General features: G+C 37.2%; 1 protein-coding gene and 1 pseudogene across 4 annotated transcripts in view; one reads left to right on the forward strand and one right to left on the reverse strand.

The window, feature by feature from the left end:
- The window catches only part of BEND6 (BEN domain containing 6), a 75,760-nt gene that overhangs the window by 17,127 nt on the left and 42,913 nt on the right, over positions 1-15,720 (forward strand). For all 4 annotated transcript variants that reach the window (XM_025382638.1, XM_025382641.1, XM_025382640.1 and 1 more), the window contains one exon: positions 11,657-11,876. In XM_025382638.1, coding sequence (XP_025238423.1) covers positions 11,757-11,876 — 120 coding nt within the window. In that variant the 5' untranslated portion in view covers positions 11,657-11,756. The remainder of the gene's footprint in view (positions 1-11,656; positions 11,877-15,720) is intronic.
- On the reverse strand, positions 5,238-5,721 carry LOC112623825 (annotated as a pseudogene).

Here is a 15,720-nt window from a genome sequence, read left to right on the forward strand (position 1 = left end):
TATCAGAAACTGGTAGTATTTAATACCTAGCCATATTCATAATATTCCTTCTGAATTTGCTAATTGGCAGCTAACGTAAACATTAAATCACCTGTTTATGGAATTTATAACATAATATTGACCTGAAATCTACTGGAAAGTAGACATTCTAAATAAGGTCTGATATGTCTATATCTGGTTGGTCTTGAGTGAACTGTGTGTTTGTGAAGAAACTTAAGGATTTGCTCTTTAACCAAATCATATCTTCAGGAGAAAAGTTTAATATTAATACAACTAGGGATAATATAAAAACTATGTTTTTGTAAACTAATTTGTTTTTGTCCAAGTTTTTTCTTGTGGTAAAACACACATCACATAAAATTTACCATCTTAATCATTTTAACTGTTTGGTTCAGTGACCTTAAGTACCTTCATGTTATTGTGCAACCATCACTGCCATCCATCTCCAAGATACTTTTCATCTTACAAAACTGAACTCCTGTGCTCATTAAGCAATAATTCCTATCCCCTCACTTCCCCCAGCCCCTGGCAACCGCCATTCTACTTTCTGTCTCTATGAATTTGACTATTCTGGTATCTCATGTAAGTGGAATCATACAATATTTATATTTTTGGAACTGGCATATTTCACTTAGCATAATGTTCTCAAGGTAAATCCATGTTGTGGAACATCAGAATTTCCTTCCTTTTAAAGGTTGAATACTATTACACTATATGTTTGTGCCCATTTTGCTTATTTATTCATCTTTTGATGGACATGGATTGCTTGCCCCTTTTAGCTATTGTGAATAATGCTGCTATGAACATAGGTATGCAAGTATCTCTTCAAGACTATGCTTTAATTCTGTTTAATATATATCCAGAAGTGGAATTGCTGGATCATATGGTAATTTTATTTGTAATCTTTCTAGAAGGTTCTGTACTGTTTTCCAGCAGTGGCTGCACCATCTTACATTACCACCAGCAGTGCACAGTGTTCCAGTTCCTCTATATCCTTACCACTACTTATGATTTTGGTTTTTTGTTTGTAGCCATCCTAATAGCTATGAGGTAGTTTCTCCTTGTAGTTTTGATTTGCATTTCCTAATGATTAGTGATACTGAGCACCTTTTCATGTGATATCAGCCATTTGTATATCTTCTATGGAAAAAAATCTATTCAATAAAGTCCTTTACCCATTTTGAATCATTTTTTTGTTAAATTTTAAGAATTCTGTGCATTCTGGATATTAATCTCTTATTAAATACATGATTTGAAAATATTTTCTCATATTCTATGGGTTGCCTTTTTAACTCTGTTAATAGTGACTTTTGATGCACAAAACTTTAATTTGCATGAAGTCCAATATTCCTATTTTTTTGTTTTATTACCTATGCCCTTTGGTATCATAGCCAAGAAATCTTTGAAAAATCCAGTTGCATAAAGCTTTTGCCATATGTTTGTTTTCTTTTTACTTTTCTTTTCCTTTTTTTTTTTTTTTTTGACAGGGTCTTATTCTGTCGCCCAGGCTGGAGTGCAATAACATGATCTCAGCTCACCGCAACCTCCCCTTCCTAGGTTCAAGCAATTCTCCTGCCTTAGCTTCCTGAGTAGCTGAAACTAAAGCCATGTGCCACCAGGCCTGACTAATTTTTGTATTTTTAGTAGAGATGGAGTTTCCCACTTTGGCCAGGCTGGTCTCGAACCTCTGAGCTCAAGTGGTCCACCTGTCTCGGCCTCCCAAAGTGCTGAGATTACAGGTGTGAGCCACCATGCCCAGCCACCATATGTTTCCTTATAAGAATTTTGTAGCTAATTTGTTTTTAATGATTTTGCAAGCCTAAATTAATTTTTAGCAGGAATTAATAAAGTTTAAAGTAACAAAGTGTAACTCTTGAAAACTAATTATGTACTTTAAAAGGAAAAAGGATTGAAAGGAAGACTTTTACACTTTTATTTCATACACTGTCTATGTGTGATCTTTCACTTTTATAATGAGCATTACTGCCTTTCAGATAAAAAGAAGATGTGTTTCTCAATTATGTCACTGTCTACAGTATTCTAAGCACTTAAGTTCTCAGTAGAAAACTGAAACCCCATTTTCCAATAGAAATGTATTAGTAAGCTCAGGCTGCCGTAACAAACACCATAGACTGGGTGGCTCAAACAACAAAAATTTGTTTCTCACAATTCCATTAGTTAGAAAGTACAAGAACAGGCCCAGCAAGGTTCAGTTGCTGGTGAAGGCTCTATTTTTGGCTTACAGGTGGCATCCTTCTTGCTGTGACCTCACATGACAAAGAAAGAGATGTGATAGTATTAGTGGCCCTATAAGATAGATGTATCTCTCCCTCTCTTCATCTTATAGGGCCACTAATCCTATCCCATTAGGGCCCCAACCTTACAATCTCAATTAATCTTAATTGCCTGCTAAATATCCTATCCCTAAACACAGTCACATTGGCGGTTAAGGCTTCAACATATGAATTTGGAGGATGGCGAGGCACAATTAGTCCATAGGAAAAATATTTTATTTCTTCTGAAAGGGAAACTTGGGTGGTTAAGAAGAGGAGGAATCATATAAAAGACTTGGGGTTACCATATAGTTTTACTGTTAAAATTGATTTTCCAGTGGAGCATTGATCTACTGTACAAAGGAAGGAAAAATAAAGAACAATCAGAAGGCCTCTATTGCCCTGGATTTACTGAACGTGTGGTGATGATGCATTTGGCAAAACATAAACCAAAAGGGAGACAGTGGGATATATGTTGAGAGAACCCTTCCTGAAGTAAACAATCTTTTCTTTTGACTGTGGAAAAAAGAGCTCTCCACCCATTCTGAATTATCAGCAACCCCAGTGAAGTAAGATTCTGGCATCTGTTACCATCACTAAATAGTACTTAACAGGTCCATATCAGTTAAACATGGTGAAATTTAGTTTTATCAAATAATAATTCTGTTGTAGGAACTTAGAGGGTGCATATTTTGTCTCTCAAGTACAAGTAGTGCCCCCTTATCCACGGAGGATTCATTCTAAGACCCCAGTGGATACCTGAAATGGTGGGTTGTACCAAACTCTGTATATACTATGTTTTTTCTATACATACCTATGATAATGTTTAATTTATTAATTAGGCACAGTAAGACATTAATAACAATAACTAATAGTAATATAGAACAATTATAATGATATGCTGTAATAAAAGCTAGGTGAATGTGGTCTTCCTGTCTCTCAAAATATCTTACTGTACTAAGTATGGTAATGATGTGAGATGATAACTGAGAAGGCTACTCTAGTGTATAAAGTGTGGATATGCTGGACAAAGGGACAACTCACATGCTGGGTAAGTGGTATGGCACGAGATCTCATTACACTACTCAGTATGGCATTCATTTTAAACTTACAATTTTTTTCTTTTCTTGAGACAGGGTCTCATTCTGTCACCCAGGCTGGAGTGCAGTGGCACAATTAGGGCTCTCCACAGTCTCAGCTTCCCAGCTCAGGTGATCCTCCCACCTCAGTCTCCTGACTAGCTGGGACTACAAGCACACCTCCATGCCCAGCTAGCTTTTTGTATTTTTTGTAGAGATGTGGTTTTGCCAAGATCAGTTGTCCAGACTGATCTTGCACTCCTGGTCTCAAGTGATCCTCCCACCTCAGCCTCCCAAAGTGCTGAGATTACAGGCATAAGTCACTGCACCCGGCCTAAACTTGTAGATTATTTATTTCTGGAATTTCCCATTTAGTGTTTTCAGACTGTAGTTCACTGGAGGTAACTGAAACTGAGGAAAGCAAAACTGTTAGTAAGGGGAGAGTAGAGTACTGTTTTTAATTTGTCAGTAATATTTGCAGTAATGTAAGGCAATGGAGGAAAAAGAATTAAAACAAATGGCCTGCCCCCCAGAGAAAGAAATGAAGATGAAATAAAAGAAGGCAGGTGATACCATCTAAACTCCTTTTAAATATGATAAATATATGGATCTCTAGGTCAGGTTTTCACAAATTATGGTTCATCTGCCTACTCTCTATTATTGTACAGCCTTAAGGTAAGAATGTTTTTTACAGATTTAAGAAGTTTTTAAAAATCAACATAACATTTTATTATATATAAAATTATATAAACTTGAAGTATCAGTGTTCATAAACATTGCCACACTCGGGTGTGGATGTTCCACAATTGGAACATCGCCACACTTAATGTGTTTATGTATTGCCTATGCTTGTTTTCATACTATGAGAGTAGAGTAAAGTAGTAGTGACAGAAACCATATGGGACAACTTCATTGCTTTAAAGTACTGCTAAGTGGACTACAAATCATAGTTTAATAACTGACAACATTTTGAGTAGCATGCATATTGTCATGCCATGGCATTTTATTTTATTTTTAATTAGAAAAATTATTTCTGCTCCTCTCATATATCTTATTGTTCAGGAAACAGTTTATATACATATCTCAAGTAATCTACCATCACATACTCTATTTAAAGACAAAGCAGACCGGGCACAGTGGCTCACACCTATAATCCCAGCACTTTGGGAGGCCAAGGCAGGCAGATCACCTGAGGTCACGAGTTCAAGACCAGGTGAAACCCCGTCTCTACAAAAATACAAAAATTACCCAGGCATGATGGTGGGCACCTGTAATCCCAGCTCCCTGGGAGGCTGAGGTGGGAGAATCACTTGAACCTGGCAGGTGGAGGTTGCAGTGAGCTGAGATCAAGCCATTGCATTCCAGCCTGGGCAACAAGAGCGAAACTCTGTCTCAAAAAATAATAACAAAATCAAATTAAAAAATAAAGGCAAAGCACCTTAGGTAAAGCTGATCAGCTGTCCAGAGTTCTCAGCCTATGGAATCTTCCTTCCTGATTTTATGTTAATTTCTGAAAATCAGAAATGTCATCTCCAAAAAATGTTAAGGGGGTTGTAAAAAATAATCACTTTATTCAATATTATAATTGTAGATATGGAGTATATTTTCTTTTAGAAAATGGAAAACTAAGAAGAAAATGTTTCTCAACATTGTTGGTATATCAATAGGTCAGCAGGAAAAAAAATACTGTGATAAACTTGTCTCTTTGATACCAAGAGGAAATTCTAGTCTAAGCTTTAATATACTTCCTGTTTTTTCGCAAGGTATTTCTTTTACTGGTGCTCTTCATTCTTTTCCACATTTCGTATTAGAGGATTGGTACAGCCTTTAAAACTTCATTGACAGGAGCAAATCCAGTATCCACTGATTTCTTCTCAAAAGCAGTCTAACCCATCAGATAGCCCAGCAATTTCCTTCTCATGAATACTCTAGCCATGAAAATACTCAATAGGACACAGATGAATTTAATGAATAGAAGAAGAAATCTGTTGAGTTTTGGGATATTTGGTGCATTCAATTGTTCCAGGATTATGAAACTTAAACCTCCCATTGTAAGCAGGAAGCTGGATGCAAGTCCTTCCATAATATATTGTCCATTTACTCTGTAGACCAAGAAAGCTACTGGCCTCTAATGCCTGTGTTCATCAGTCATAGAGCTAACACTTGCAGGTTCAACAATAACATCATAAATTAATCCTCCAGTGGTAAGGAAGTAAGACACCACCACCAGAGCATACACAGTCATGGCCAATACCATGTGCAGTCAGGGCGGCTTCTTCAGCTTCAGGTTAGGACATTCAGGGACATTCAAGCACTAAGAACAGGACACAACACAAAGTCTCCATGTTGGTGACAGCAAGGGCCATTCTTGGCCTCAAGACCCACACACTACCTGGAAACGATTTTTAAATTTATTTTTTATTATCAGTGCATGCCAATCATGCCAAACAAGAAAAAAATATAAAATTAGCATTAGTGCTTTTAAGGCAGAGTGGAGCGTAGATTATTTTGTTATAAAATTAGGTGGCAAAGGATTGTGGGGTTTGTTTGTTTGAGACAGAGTCTTGCTGTGTCACCAAGGCTGGAGTGTGGTGTCTCAATCTTGGCTCACTGCAACCTCTGCCTCCTGGGTTCAAGCGATTCTCCTGCCTCAGCCTCCTGAGTAGCTGGGATTACAGGTGCACATCACCACACCCAGCTAATTTTTGTGTTTTTAGTACAGATGGGGTTTCACCATGTTAGCCAGGCTGGCCTTGAATTACTGGCCTTAAGTGATCCGCCTGCCTCAGCTTCCCAAAGTGCTGGGATTACAGGCATGCACATTGCAACTGGCAGATTGTTTTTATTATACAATAACATTATAGTTGTGCTGAAAGAAAATCATATATGTTTACATTAGCCAACTAAACACTCATCACAATATTTGCAACTCACAGGAAAATAGCAGTCAGAAAAATTAGGAAATTTAAAATGGAATATCTCATATTTCATCACAGCAGAATTTCTTCACAAAAATTAAAAAATGAAAATTAGTGCAACCAAAATAAATTTCTTATGGCTCATTTGTTAACCAAGAAGGAAAACCATTTACAGATAGTAAAATTATAATAATTGAATTATACTTGACTGCAGTAGTTTACAACTTTTAGCCTTTCAGCAAAGATAGTTGCTCAAGGGTTGGGGATATTGAGAGCAGCACAATAATCAATTAAATAACAAGCAAGTGACTATCAGTTTTTATTGGTTCTTAATGAGTCAACAGGTTACTGCTAAGTTGTTTTTTATTTGAGAAACAAATGCTGAGTTTAGAGGGACTAACAAACTAGTCTCTATAAACAGCCTTTGTGAAAAAAAACTGTGGGCAAAAATAGTTTCAAAGAAACTGAGAAAACGCTAATTGAGTACAACCTGAGGTGGAATCTACTAAGATGTGTTACAAATATATGTAGATCAGAAAAATAGTTAGACAAATTTACAGAACTTATGAAAACATAAAGTGTTTAAAGCCTATGGTTCATTTTATTAGTCATTAGCAGGTGCTTTGCAGAAAATATTTGAACCATTATGTGTATTTTTTAAAAATAGCTTTATTGAAATAACATTCACAAACCAAGCAATTGACCCATTTAAAGTGTATGATTCAGCCAGACACAATGGATCATGCCTGTAATCCAAGCATTTGGAAGGCCAAGGCAGGAAGGTCACTTGAAGCCAGGAGTTTGAAATCAACCTAGACAATATAGTGAGACCCCATCTCTAGAAAAAATAAAAAAATAAAAATAGTGGCACACACCTGTAGTCCCAGCTATTAGGGAAACCAAGATGGGAGGATTGCTTGAGCCCAGGAGGTCAAGGCTGAAGTGAGACAAGATTGCACCACTACAGTCCAGCCTGAGTGACAGATCAAGACCCTATCTCAAAAGCAAAAACAAAGGTGTACAATTCAGCCAAGTATGGTGGCTCTTACCTGTAATCCCAATGCTTTGGAAGGACAAAGCAGAAGATCACTTGAGGCCAGGAGTACAAGACCAGCCTGGGCAACATATTGAGACCCTGTCTCTACAAAAAAAAAAAAAAAAAAAAACTAGAAAACTAAAAATTAGCCAGGTGTCATGGTGCATGGCTGTAGTCCCAGCTACTCTGGAGGCTGAGGCAAGAAGATCCCTTGAGCCCAGGAGTTCAAGACTGCAGTGACTTAGGATCATGCCGCTACACTTCAGCCTGGGTGAGAGAGCAAGACCTTGTCTGAAATAAAATAAAATGTACAATTAAATGTGGAGGTTATTTTTGTATACCCACAGTATTTTGCAACCATTGCCACAATTCCATTTTTAAAACATTTTTCCCTCTAAAAGAAACCTTCTACCAATTTCCTCTCCCCAACCTACTCCTCACCCCTAAGAAATCATTTATCTACTTTCTGCCTCGATAAATTTGACTACCCTTCTTCTTCAAGATTGTTTTGGCCATTCTAAATCTCTTACATTTCCATACAAATTTTAAGATCACCTCGGCAATTTCTGAAAATATTATATATTATTGAACCATTGTCAACAGTGAACATTCGTTCTTGTGGACTTGGCTATCATCAGTTCCATGAATTTTTTCATGGAACTTCAAATAGAAGTTGAATATTCTGACTTGCCATATTATTACCCAGCATTTTGACAGCTTAGCAGTGGCAAAGTTTTACTGCAAATATTTGCACTGGGGCCAAGACTGAATGTTTTGTGAATGAAACTGTTGTTCCATACATCTATGGAGCACTGAATGGCTTTTGAAATAAGCTTTTGCTGTGAACTTAATAATGTTTCTTAACTGAATTGATTCAGAAATTATAAGACAAAATTATATACAAGACAAGTACTTATAGCAAAACTTAAACTGAAGTAAAGTCATTTTAATAACAACTAATTTATGATGCATAAGTCAAACTGCTTTATATACTTCCCCTGTTGTCAAAAGTTAAAATGTGCTACCTTCATCCCCACTCATATTTGCAATAGATATATTTTCAAGTTCAAATTACAGTTCTAGCACTGACTTTCAGATCTCAATGCAAATGCAAGATAAATTTCTTTTTTTTTTTTTTTTGAGGCGGAGTCTCGCGCTGTGGCCCAGGCTAGAGTGCAGTGGCCGGATCTCAGCTCACTGCAAGCTCTACCTCCCGGGTTTGCGCCATTCCCCTGCCTCAGCCTCCCGAGTAGCTGGGACTACAGGTGCCTGCCACCTCGCCTGGCTATTTTTTTGTATTTTTTAGTAGAGACGGGGTTTCACTGTGTTAGCCAGGATGGTCTCGATCTCCTGACCTTGTGATCCACCCGTCTCGGCCTCCCAAAGTGCTGGGATTACAGGCTTGAGCCACCGCGCCCGGCCGCAAGATAAATTTCTATATTTCAAAATCCATTTTATTGTGCAATTGGAGGTGCTTCCACCTAACCTTTAATTGGGAATAATTAGTTTTCAAGTATGACATGCTAAAAGGCAAATATCAAGAGAAGAATCTAATAAAATTCTATGAAAGTCTTCTAAGAAATTAATATGCTCCACTAAAATAAGCTCATTTTGGGATGTATGGAGTTTTTTGGTGATGGTTATGCAATATGATAAACATACTAAAAATCATTGTACACTTTAAATGGATGTACACACTTTCAAATGATTAAACAGTGAATTTATATGTTATGTAAATTTTATCTCAATTAAGAAAATTATAAATTCATGGATTAATATCAATATATGCCAGTACCTATCAATGTGAAAGACATTTTCAAAGAGGAGATATGTAAAATCTCATTACAGGTCAGATGGGCATTTGCAACTGATTTTGATGATAGGGAATACTAACTCTGAACCCCAATTAAACAAGATGGTTTTTGTTAATTCCATTCTTTTCACTAGAAAACTTGGCTTACAAAAAGTTGTAGTCAGTTATTAGATTTTGAATTTTGTGAAAATTTGTCTTCTCTCTTGCTATGTAAATACCTGTATAATATCCTACATTTGGCCTATTAGCTTGCAGTGCCTAAAATATTTACTGTCTATCCCTTTGCAGAAAAAATTTGTCAACCCTGTTCTCACAAATAGACTTATGTATTTACTAGGAGGACAGTTTGTATCTATGGAATGCTGTTAACAGTATATCCTTGGTTATGGATTGCTTATTGCAAACATACCTAGAATCTGGATTTATAACCCCAGAGAATATCACGCAAGCTACACAGCTCTGAAATATAAAATGGAGATATATCACAACTTAAACATTCTCCACTGTGTGAGGTAACCCTTTAAATTAATTTAGAGGCCTCACCTATTGTTCTGGACCACAGAGTGAATGATGTGAGAAGGAAGGGGCCCTAAGAAGCCAGCAGGGCTTCCCTGGATGTCTTCCTACTTTGCCTATGCCTCTTGATTGCTTTTTATCTTGCTTTTGTGGGTTCTTTTGTTTTTTTCTTTTTTGGAGACAGACTCCCTCTGTCTCCTGGGCTGGCGTGCATGATCTCAGCTCACTAAAATCTCCGACTCCCAGGTTCAAGCAATTCTCATGCCTCAGCCTCCAGAGTAGCTGGAACTAAAAGCGTGAGCCACCAAGTCCTGCTAATTTTTTGTATTTTAGTAGAGATGGGGTTTCACCATGTTGCCCAGGTTGGTCTTGAATTTCTGAGCTCAGGCAATCTGCCCGCCTGGGACTCCCAAAGTGCTAGGGTTACAGGTGTGAGCCACTGCACGTGGCTTGATTGCTTCTATCTTTGAAATTATTAGTAAAGATTGATACTAGGCAAGCTGTCTGGTATTTGTGAGTCAGATTTGACAGTACAGTCCTGTGTTATCTCAAGCACTATTCAAGTGTTTGAAAGGCTAAAGTAAGTTTTTTCTTGTTTTTTGTTTGTTTTTGTTTTTTGTTTTGTTTCGTTTTTGAGACGGAGTCTCGCTCTGTCGCCCAGGCTGGAGTGCAGTGGCGCGATCTCGGCTCACTGCAAGCTCTGCCTCCTGGGTTCACGCCATTCTCCTGCCTCAGCCTCCCAGGTAGCTGGGACTACAGGCGCCAGCCACCGTGCCCGGCTAATTTTTTGTATTTTTAGTAGAGATGGGGTTTCACCATGTTAGCCAGGAAGGTCTCGATCTCCTCACTTCGTGATCCACCCGCCTCAGCCTCCCAAAGTGCTGGGATTACAGGCGTGAGCCACCGCGCCCAGCCAGGCTAAAGTAACTTTCCAAAGAAGAGTTGCAACAGCATTTTTGGCAAGACCATCCAAATATTTTATGCTTAGAGTAGATCATAATGACTTTCACTTAAAATAGGCAAAGAATTATGTTTTCTAAAATAGTGACTTAGTGTAATTTGGTAAGGAGCATATGTTACTTTCTGTTCAACAGTAAACATATTTCTTGAAGATATCTAAGCTCAGTCCTTTCTATAAAGTTTTGTTATTTATAATTAAATACTTTTTCATGAAAACAAACCAATATACGCAAGTAGTAAGGATGCTAAGACCTAACATGCTGCATCATTTGTAAATAGCAAAAGTTAAATTTCATCATGTAACATCATTCACCACACCCAGCAACTTTTTTGTATTTTTTGTAGTGATAGGGTTTTGTCATGTTTCCCAGGCTGGTCTTGAACTCCTGGGATCAAGCAATCCTCCCACCTCGGCCTACCAAAGTGCTGGGATTACAGGTGTGAGCTGCCACACCCAGCCTACTTTGTCAGATTTTGATAAATGATTATTCCTTAAAATCTTTATGAAAGTACTATTGCCCTTGAGATTTTTTCCCCCATTTTTTATGGCACAATTCTTCAGTTTGCACCAAGGAAAATCTTGCGTTTCAAGACTTAAGAACTTTTAGGGAAAAAAAAACCTTTTAAGAAATTCTTACTGATTTCCCTGGAATATTTTAGTCTTGGTTCTTGTGATATCTATTATTAACGTCTTTTTCCTAAAGATATATAAGGTCAGTCCTCTGAGATACTGGTATTATAACTTTGTAATGTTTCTACTTTTTTAGACTCCTCATAATATAACTTTGACAAGAAAAAAACTTATAAATATGAAACAGTGTTACAATGTTTGATTTTGTAAATGACACCTCACTGCATATCACATCATGAAAATACGAAAATCTTTGTGATGATGATGAAATTGGAAGACTTTTGCTTCAAATGAAAATGTGTATGAAATTCATCAGTGGAAGAAAGAATAGGAAACATTAATAAAAGTGGTTTATCTGAGTGGCTAGTACCATTAAGAAACATACAGTTGTGAATATGTTATGTGTCATGTTTTTGTTTTTGTTTTTAAGGGAAGGCATTAACTTTTGAGCTACGTCCAGAATAGCATCATCTTCATGGGTATTCCCTACTCCTAGGATTTCAGAAAACCTTTGATAACTAATTGAGAAAATGCAGAAGATCTTGCAGACAGATGAAATTACCGATACACAAGCTGTTAGAAAAGGAAAGAGGAAAAGGACAGAGACAATGGACTCAGAAAATACAAATAGTGACATGGATAAAGGACAGGTTGGTTTTTGTTACCTTGATTCAACTTTATTATCTAGCTCAATCATAATTTCATGATTTCTTTCATAATTTATTAGTGCTTCGCCCTCTTATTTCATTCTTTTCATTTCTTTGTTCAATGGAGAAGATATAATCTTATGTTCTTCTTCTTTTTAAAAATGTTTTGTAGAGAGAGGGTCTCCCTGTGTTGCCCAGGCTGGTTTCAAATTCCTAGGCTTAAGTGATCCTCCCACCTCGGCCTCTCTAAGTGCTGGGATTACAGTTGTAAGCCCCTGCATCATCTTATGTTCTCTTTTTAATGTTGAACAGTTGAGTTAGAAATATACTCAACAATTTACCTGCTTCTGTTTTTCAAACTTTCCTTAATAGTCTGAGAAAGTAAAAGATCAGCAAAAAGTCAAAAAATATTTTTTCCTCCCCCCAAATACTGAAGAAGTTGGAATGCCTCATCTTTAAGACATACTGTTTGCTTTTCTTTTTAGACCCCAGTTTGTGGCCCGTCTTTATCACTGGTTTGGTCAGGGTGCCTCTCCTATCTTTATTTATTGATTTGTTCCTTTTAAATATGAATTCCCCACTCCCATTCCCCACCTATACTTTGGACAACCAATCAATATATTTATTTCTGTATCTTTTTATTTGTGTGTTTTTGTAATACATATATTTGTGTATGTCTCTGTAATGTAGTGTTTTATTTCATATATTCTTATTTAAATAAATATTACATTCTTATGGTTTAAAATATTTTTTAGAGGTTAACAGTGAAAAGTCTCCCTCACATCCCTGTCTCCCACTTATCCTGTTCCTGCCGCCAGCCTCCCAATAAAAGTAATTATATTTATTGCTTTCTTGTTTGCCTTTCCAGTGTTTCTTCATTCAAATAAATCAAATGTGAATATACATTCTTATCCCTGTCTTTGGCACAAAACTAACCATATATATTGTTTTACACTTTTCTTTTTTACTTAATATATTTTGAAGGTATTTCAATTATTATACAGAGAGCTTTGTATTTTTTACAGCTCCATATTATTGCACTGTGTGTATTCACTATCTTTTATTTAACTGATTCCCTATGATAAATATCAGTTGTTTCCAATCCTTTTCTCATTATTTAACACAAACCACACAACCCTGTGCCACCTTATGTGTACATCATTTGGTAGCACAGTAGTATTAAAATATAGACCTTAATCTGTTTCTGATTTTCAATCAGCACTGTTTTTTAAAAAATAAATTTTATCGTGTGTATTTCAGGTATACATCATCACATTATAGGAAACATATAGATAGTAAGAAGGTTACTATAGTGAAGCAAATTAACATATCCATCACTCACAGTTACCCATTTTTAAAATTTTTGTGACAAGAGCAGATAAAATCTACACACGTAGCACGAATCCCAAACACAATACAATTTTATTACCTATGGTCCTTGTGTGGTACATTAGATCTCTAAACTTGTTTGTTCTATGTATCTGCTACTTCGTATCCTCTGACTTACATCTCCTCATTTTCTCTCCTCTAAGCCCCATCTGCCCTGGTAATGACTGTTTTGTTCTCTATCTCTGTATATTTGAAAGCTTTTTTTAGATTCCATATATAAGTGAGATCATGCAATAATTTTCTTTCTGTGTCTGGTTTACTTCACCTAACATAACATCCTCCAGGCTCATCTACATTGTGGCAAATAGCAAGATCTTGTTCTTTTTTAGGGCTCAATGATATTCCATTTATAAATATATTAATTCTACAGTTTCTTTATCCATTCATTCATTGATGGACACTTTGCTTGTTTCCACACAATTAGCACTGTTTTTAATACCTATCTATATTGCTATGCATACATCTGATCCATTGCTTCTAGCTGCTGCATAGCACCGTATTTTATTTATTCTTTCCTCAGTGATGAATACCTAGATTGCCTCCAGCATCTTGCTACCACAAACAATGACAAAGTAAATATCCTTACACATGTCCTTTTAAGAAACTTTGTGAGGCCGGATGCAGTGGCTCATGCCTATAATCCCAGCACTTTGGAAGACTGAGGCAGGAGGATCACTTGAGCCCGGGAGTTTGTGACCAGCCTGGGCAACACAGGGAGACCCTGGCTCTACCAAAAAATGTTTTAAATTAATCGGGTGCAATTGCTCACACCTACAGTCCCAGCTACTTAGGAGGCTGAGGTGGGAGGATCGCTTGAGTCTAGGAGTTTGAGGCTGCAGTGAGCTGTGTTCCCATCACTGCACTTCGGGCTGGGTGACAGAGCCAGACCTTGTCTCAAAAAAAAGAAAAAAGAAAAAAAAAAAAAACTGTGTGACAATTTATCTGGGATAAATACATAGGAGGGTGATTTATACCTTATAAGTTATATGTTTATTTCTAGTTCATTTGACTGGATATTATAAAATTACTTTTCGAGAATGTTCACATCAGTGTACGTGCCCAGCATCAGTGTTTAAGAGGTTCCTATATTTGTACTTCCCTACAACCATTAGTGTTAATATTCAATTTTCTAGTTTTTGCCAAATTGATGGCTGAAAATGATATCTCATTGTTTTAATCTGCTGATGCAGGTTTGGGGGAACTCAAGGATTGCTTGAGAGGTAAAAACAGTCACATGCTCTTGCAGGCCGGTATTGTGGCTTCTTTTGCAAAAACTTAATAGCTTTCTAAACCACTTATTTCTTTTTTGTTCCATTGAAATTCACTATAGCCAGAGATTTTATTTGATCATAGACTGTAAGCCTGAAAACTGTTCTCTTCAATTATGGCATCTGTATTCAGCCTCTTTTCTCTCCAATTCATGACAGTTATCTAAACACCATACAAAACAAAAAGCTTGAAGGTAACACCCTGCGTGTGAAGCTTACCACTGGGCTGGATCCCATTATCTGGCAAGAACACAAAGAAAAGCTCTTGAGAAAGCCTTAAGGATACAGTCTTACCTCCTGCTATTTAGATATAAAAGTAATTGGCTTTTTCAAAACTTGAAGATTGAATATCACTGGACTCTCACTTAATTTAAATTGCATGCTGCACTCAGAGAGCCTTCCATGTCTGCTTGCACACTGACCAGCACTGACAAGGAGTAGCTGATACATACCAGCATTCTTTTTCCAGGCTCAATAAGCTGGTGGTCTGCCTTCAAAGGTATTCCAGGTGACTGTTGTCCAAATACGCCCCAAGATCTAACAAGAATCAATGGCTATCCAGCATGCCATGCCTGCGAGCTTTTTGTCTACCACCTGACCTCTCAGTAATTCAAATATATTTTAGGTTTTAGGTATTCCTACTTCTGGGTATTAAATTTTGGACTAGTTATGGTATATGTTGCAAAGGCTGTAAAATAGACCCAAATAACATAATAGTGGCTTATACAGGATGAAGTTTATTTCCCTCTTACCTAATAGTAAGAGCAGTTTAGGGGTGCTACGGCAGCTTCACATGATGAGGGTCCCTCTTACTTTGTTGATCTACCTTCATCAACACACAGTCTCTATCTCTGGGTCTACCCTCCCCTCACCCTCCCATCATGCCTTCCCCTCTGCCAACAGAAGAAGGAGAATACAGGCAGAAGAAGGCATGCTTGTTCTTTTAAGGTTATGAACAAGTCAGTGGTCCAAAACACTCCTGCTCCTATCCTATTGGAGCGAACTTAGTCATAGTCACACTGAGCTGTGTGGGAGTCAGGGAAATGAAGCCTTTAGCTGACAACTATGAGCCCAGCTAAAACCTTTATGGTACTATAGAAGAATGGTAGAACAGACACCTGGAGATAGCTAGCAGTCTCTGAACTGTCCATTTTTCTATTAGGTTTTTGTTTTCTGTTCGTTTTCTTGGT

Source organism: Theropithecus gelada, chromosome 4 (assembly GCF_003255815.1).
Source record: "Theropithecus gelada isolate Dixy chromosome 4, Tgel_1.0, whole genome shotgun sequence".
Lineage (NCBI taxonomy): Eukaryota > Metazoa > Chordata > Mammalia > Primates > Cercopithecidae > Theropithecus > Theropithecus gelada.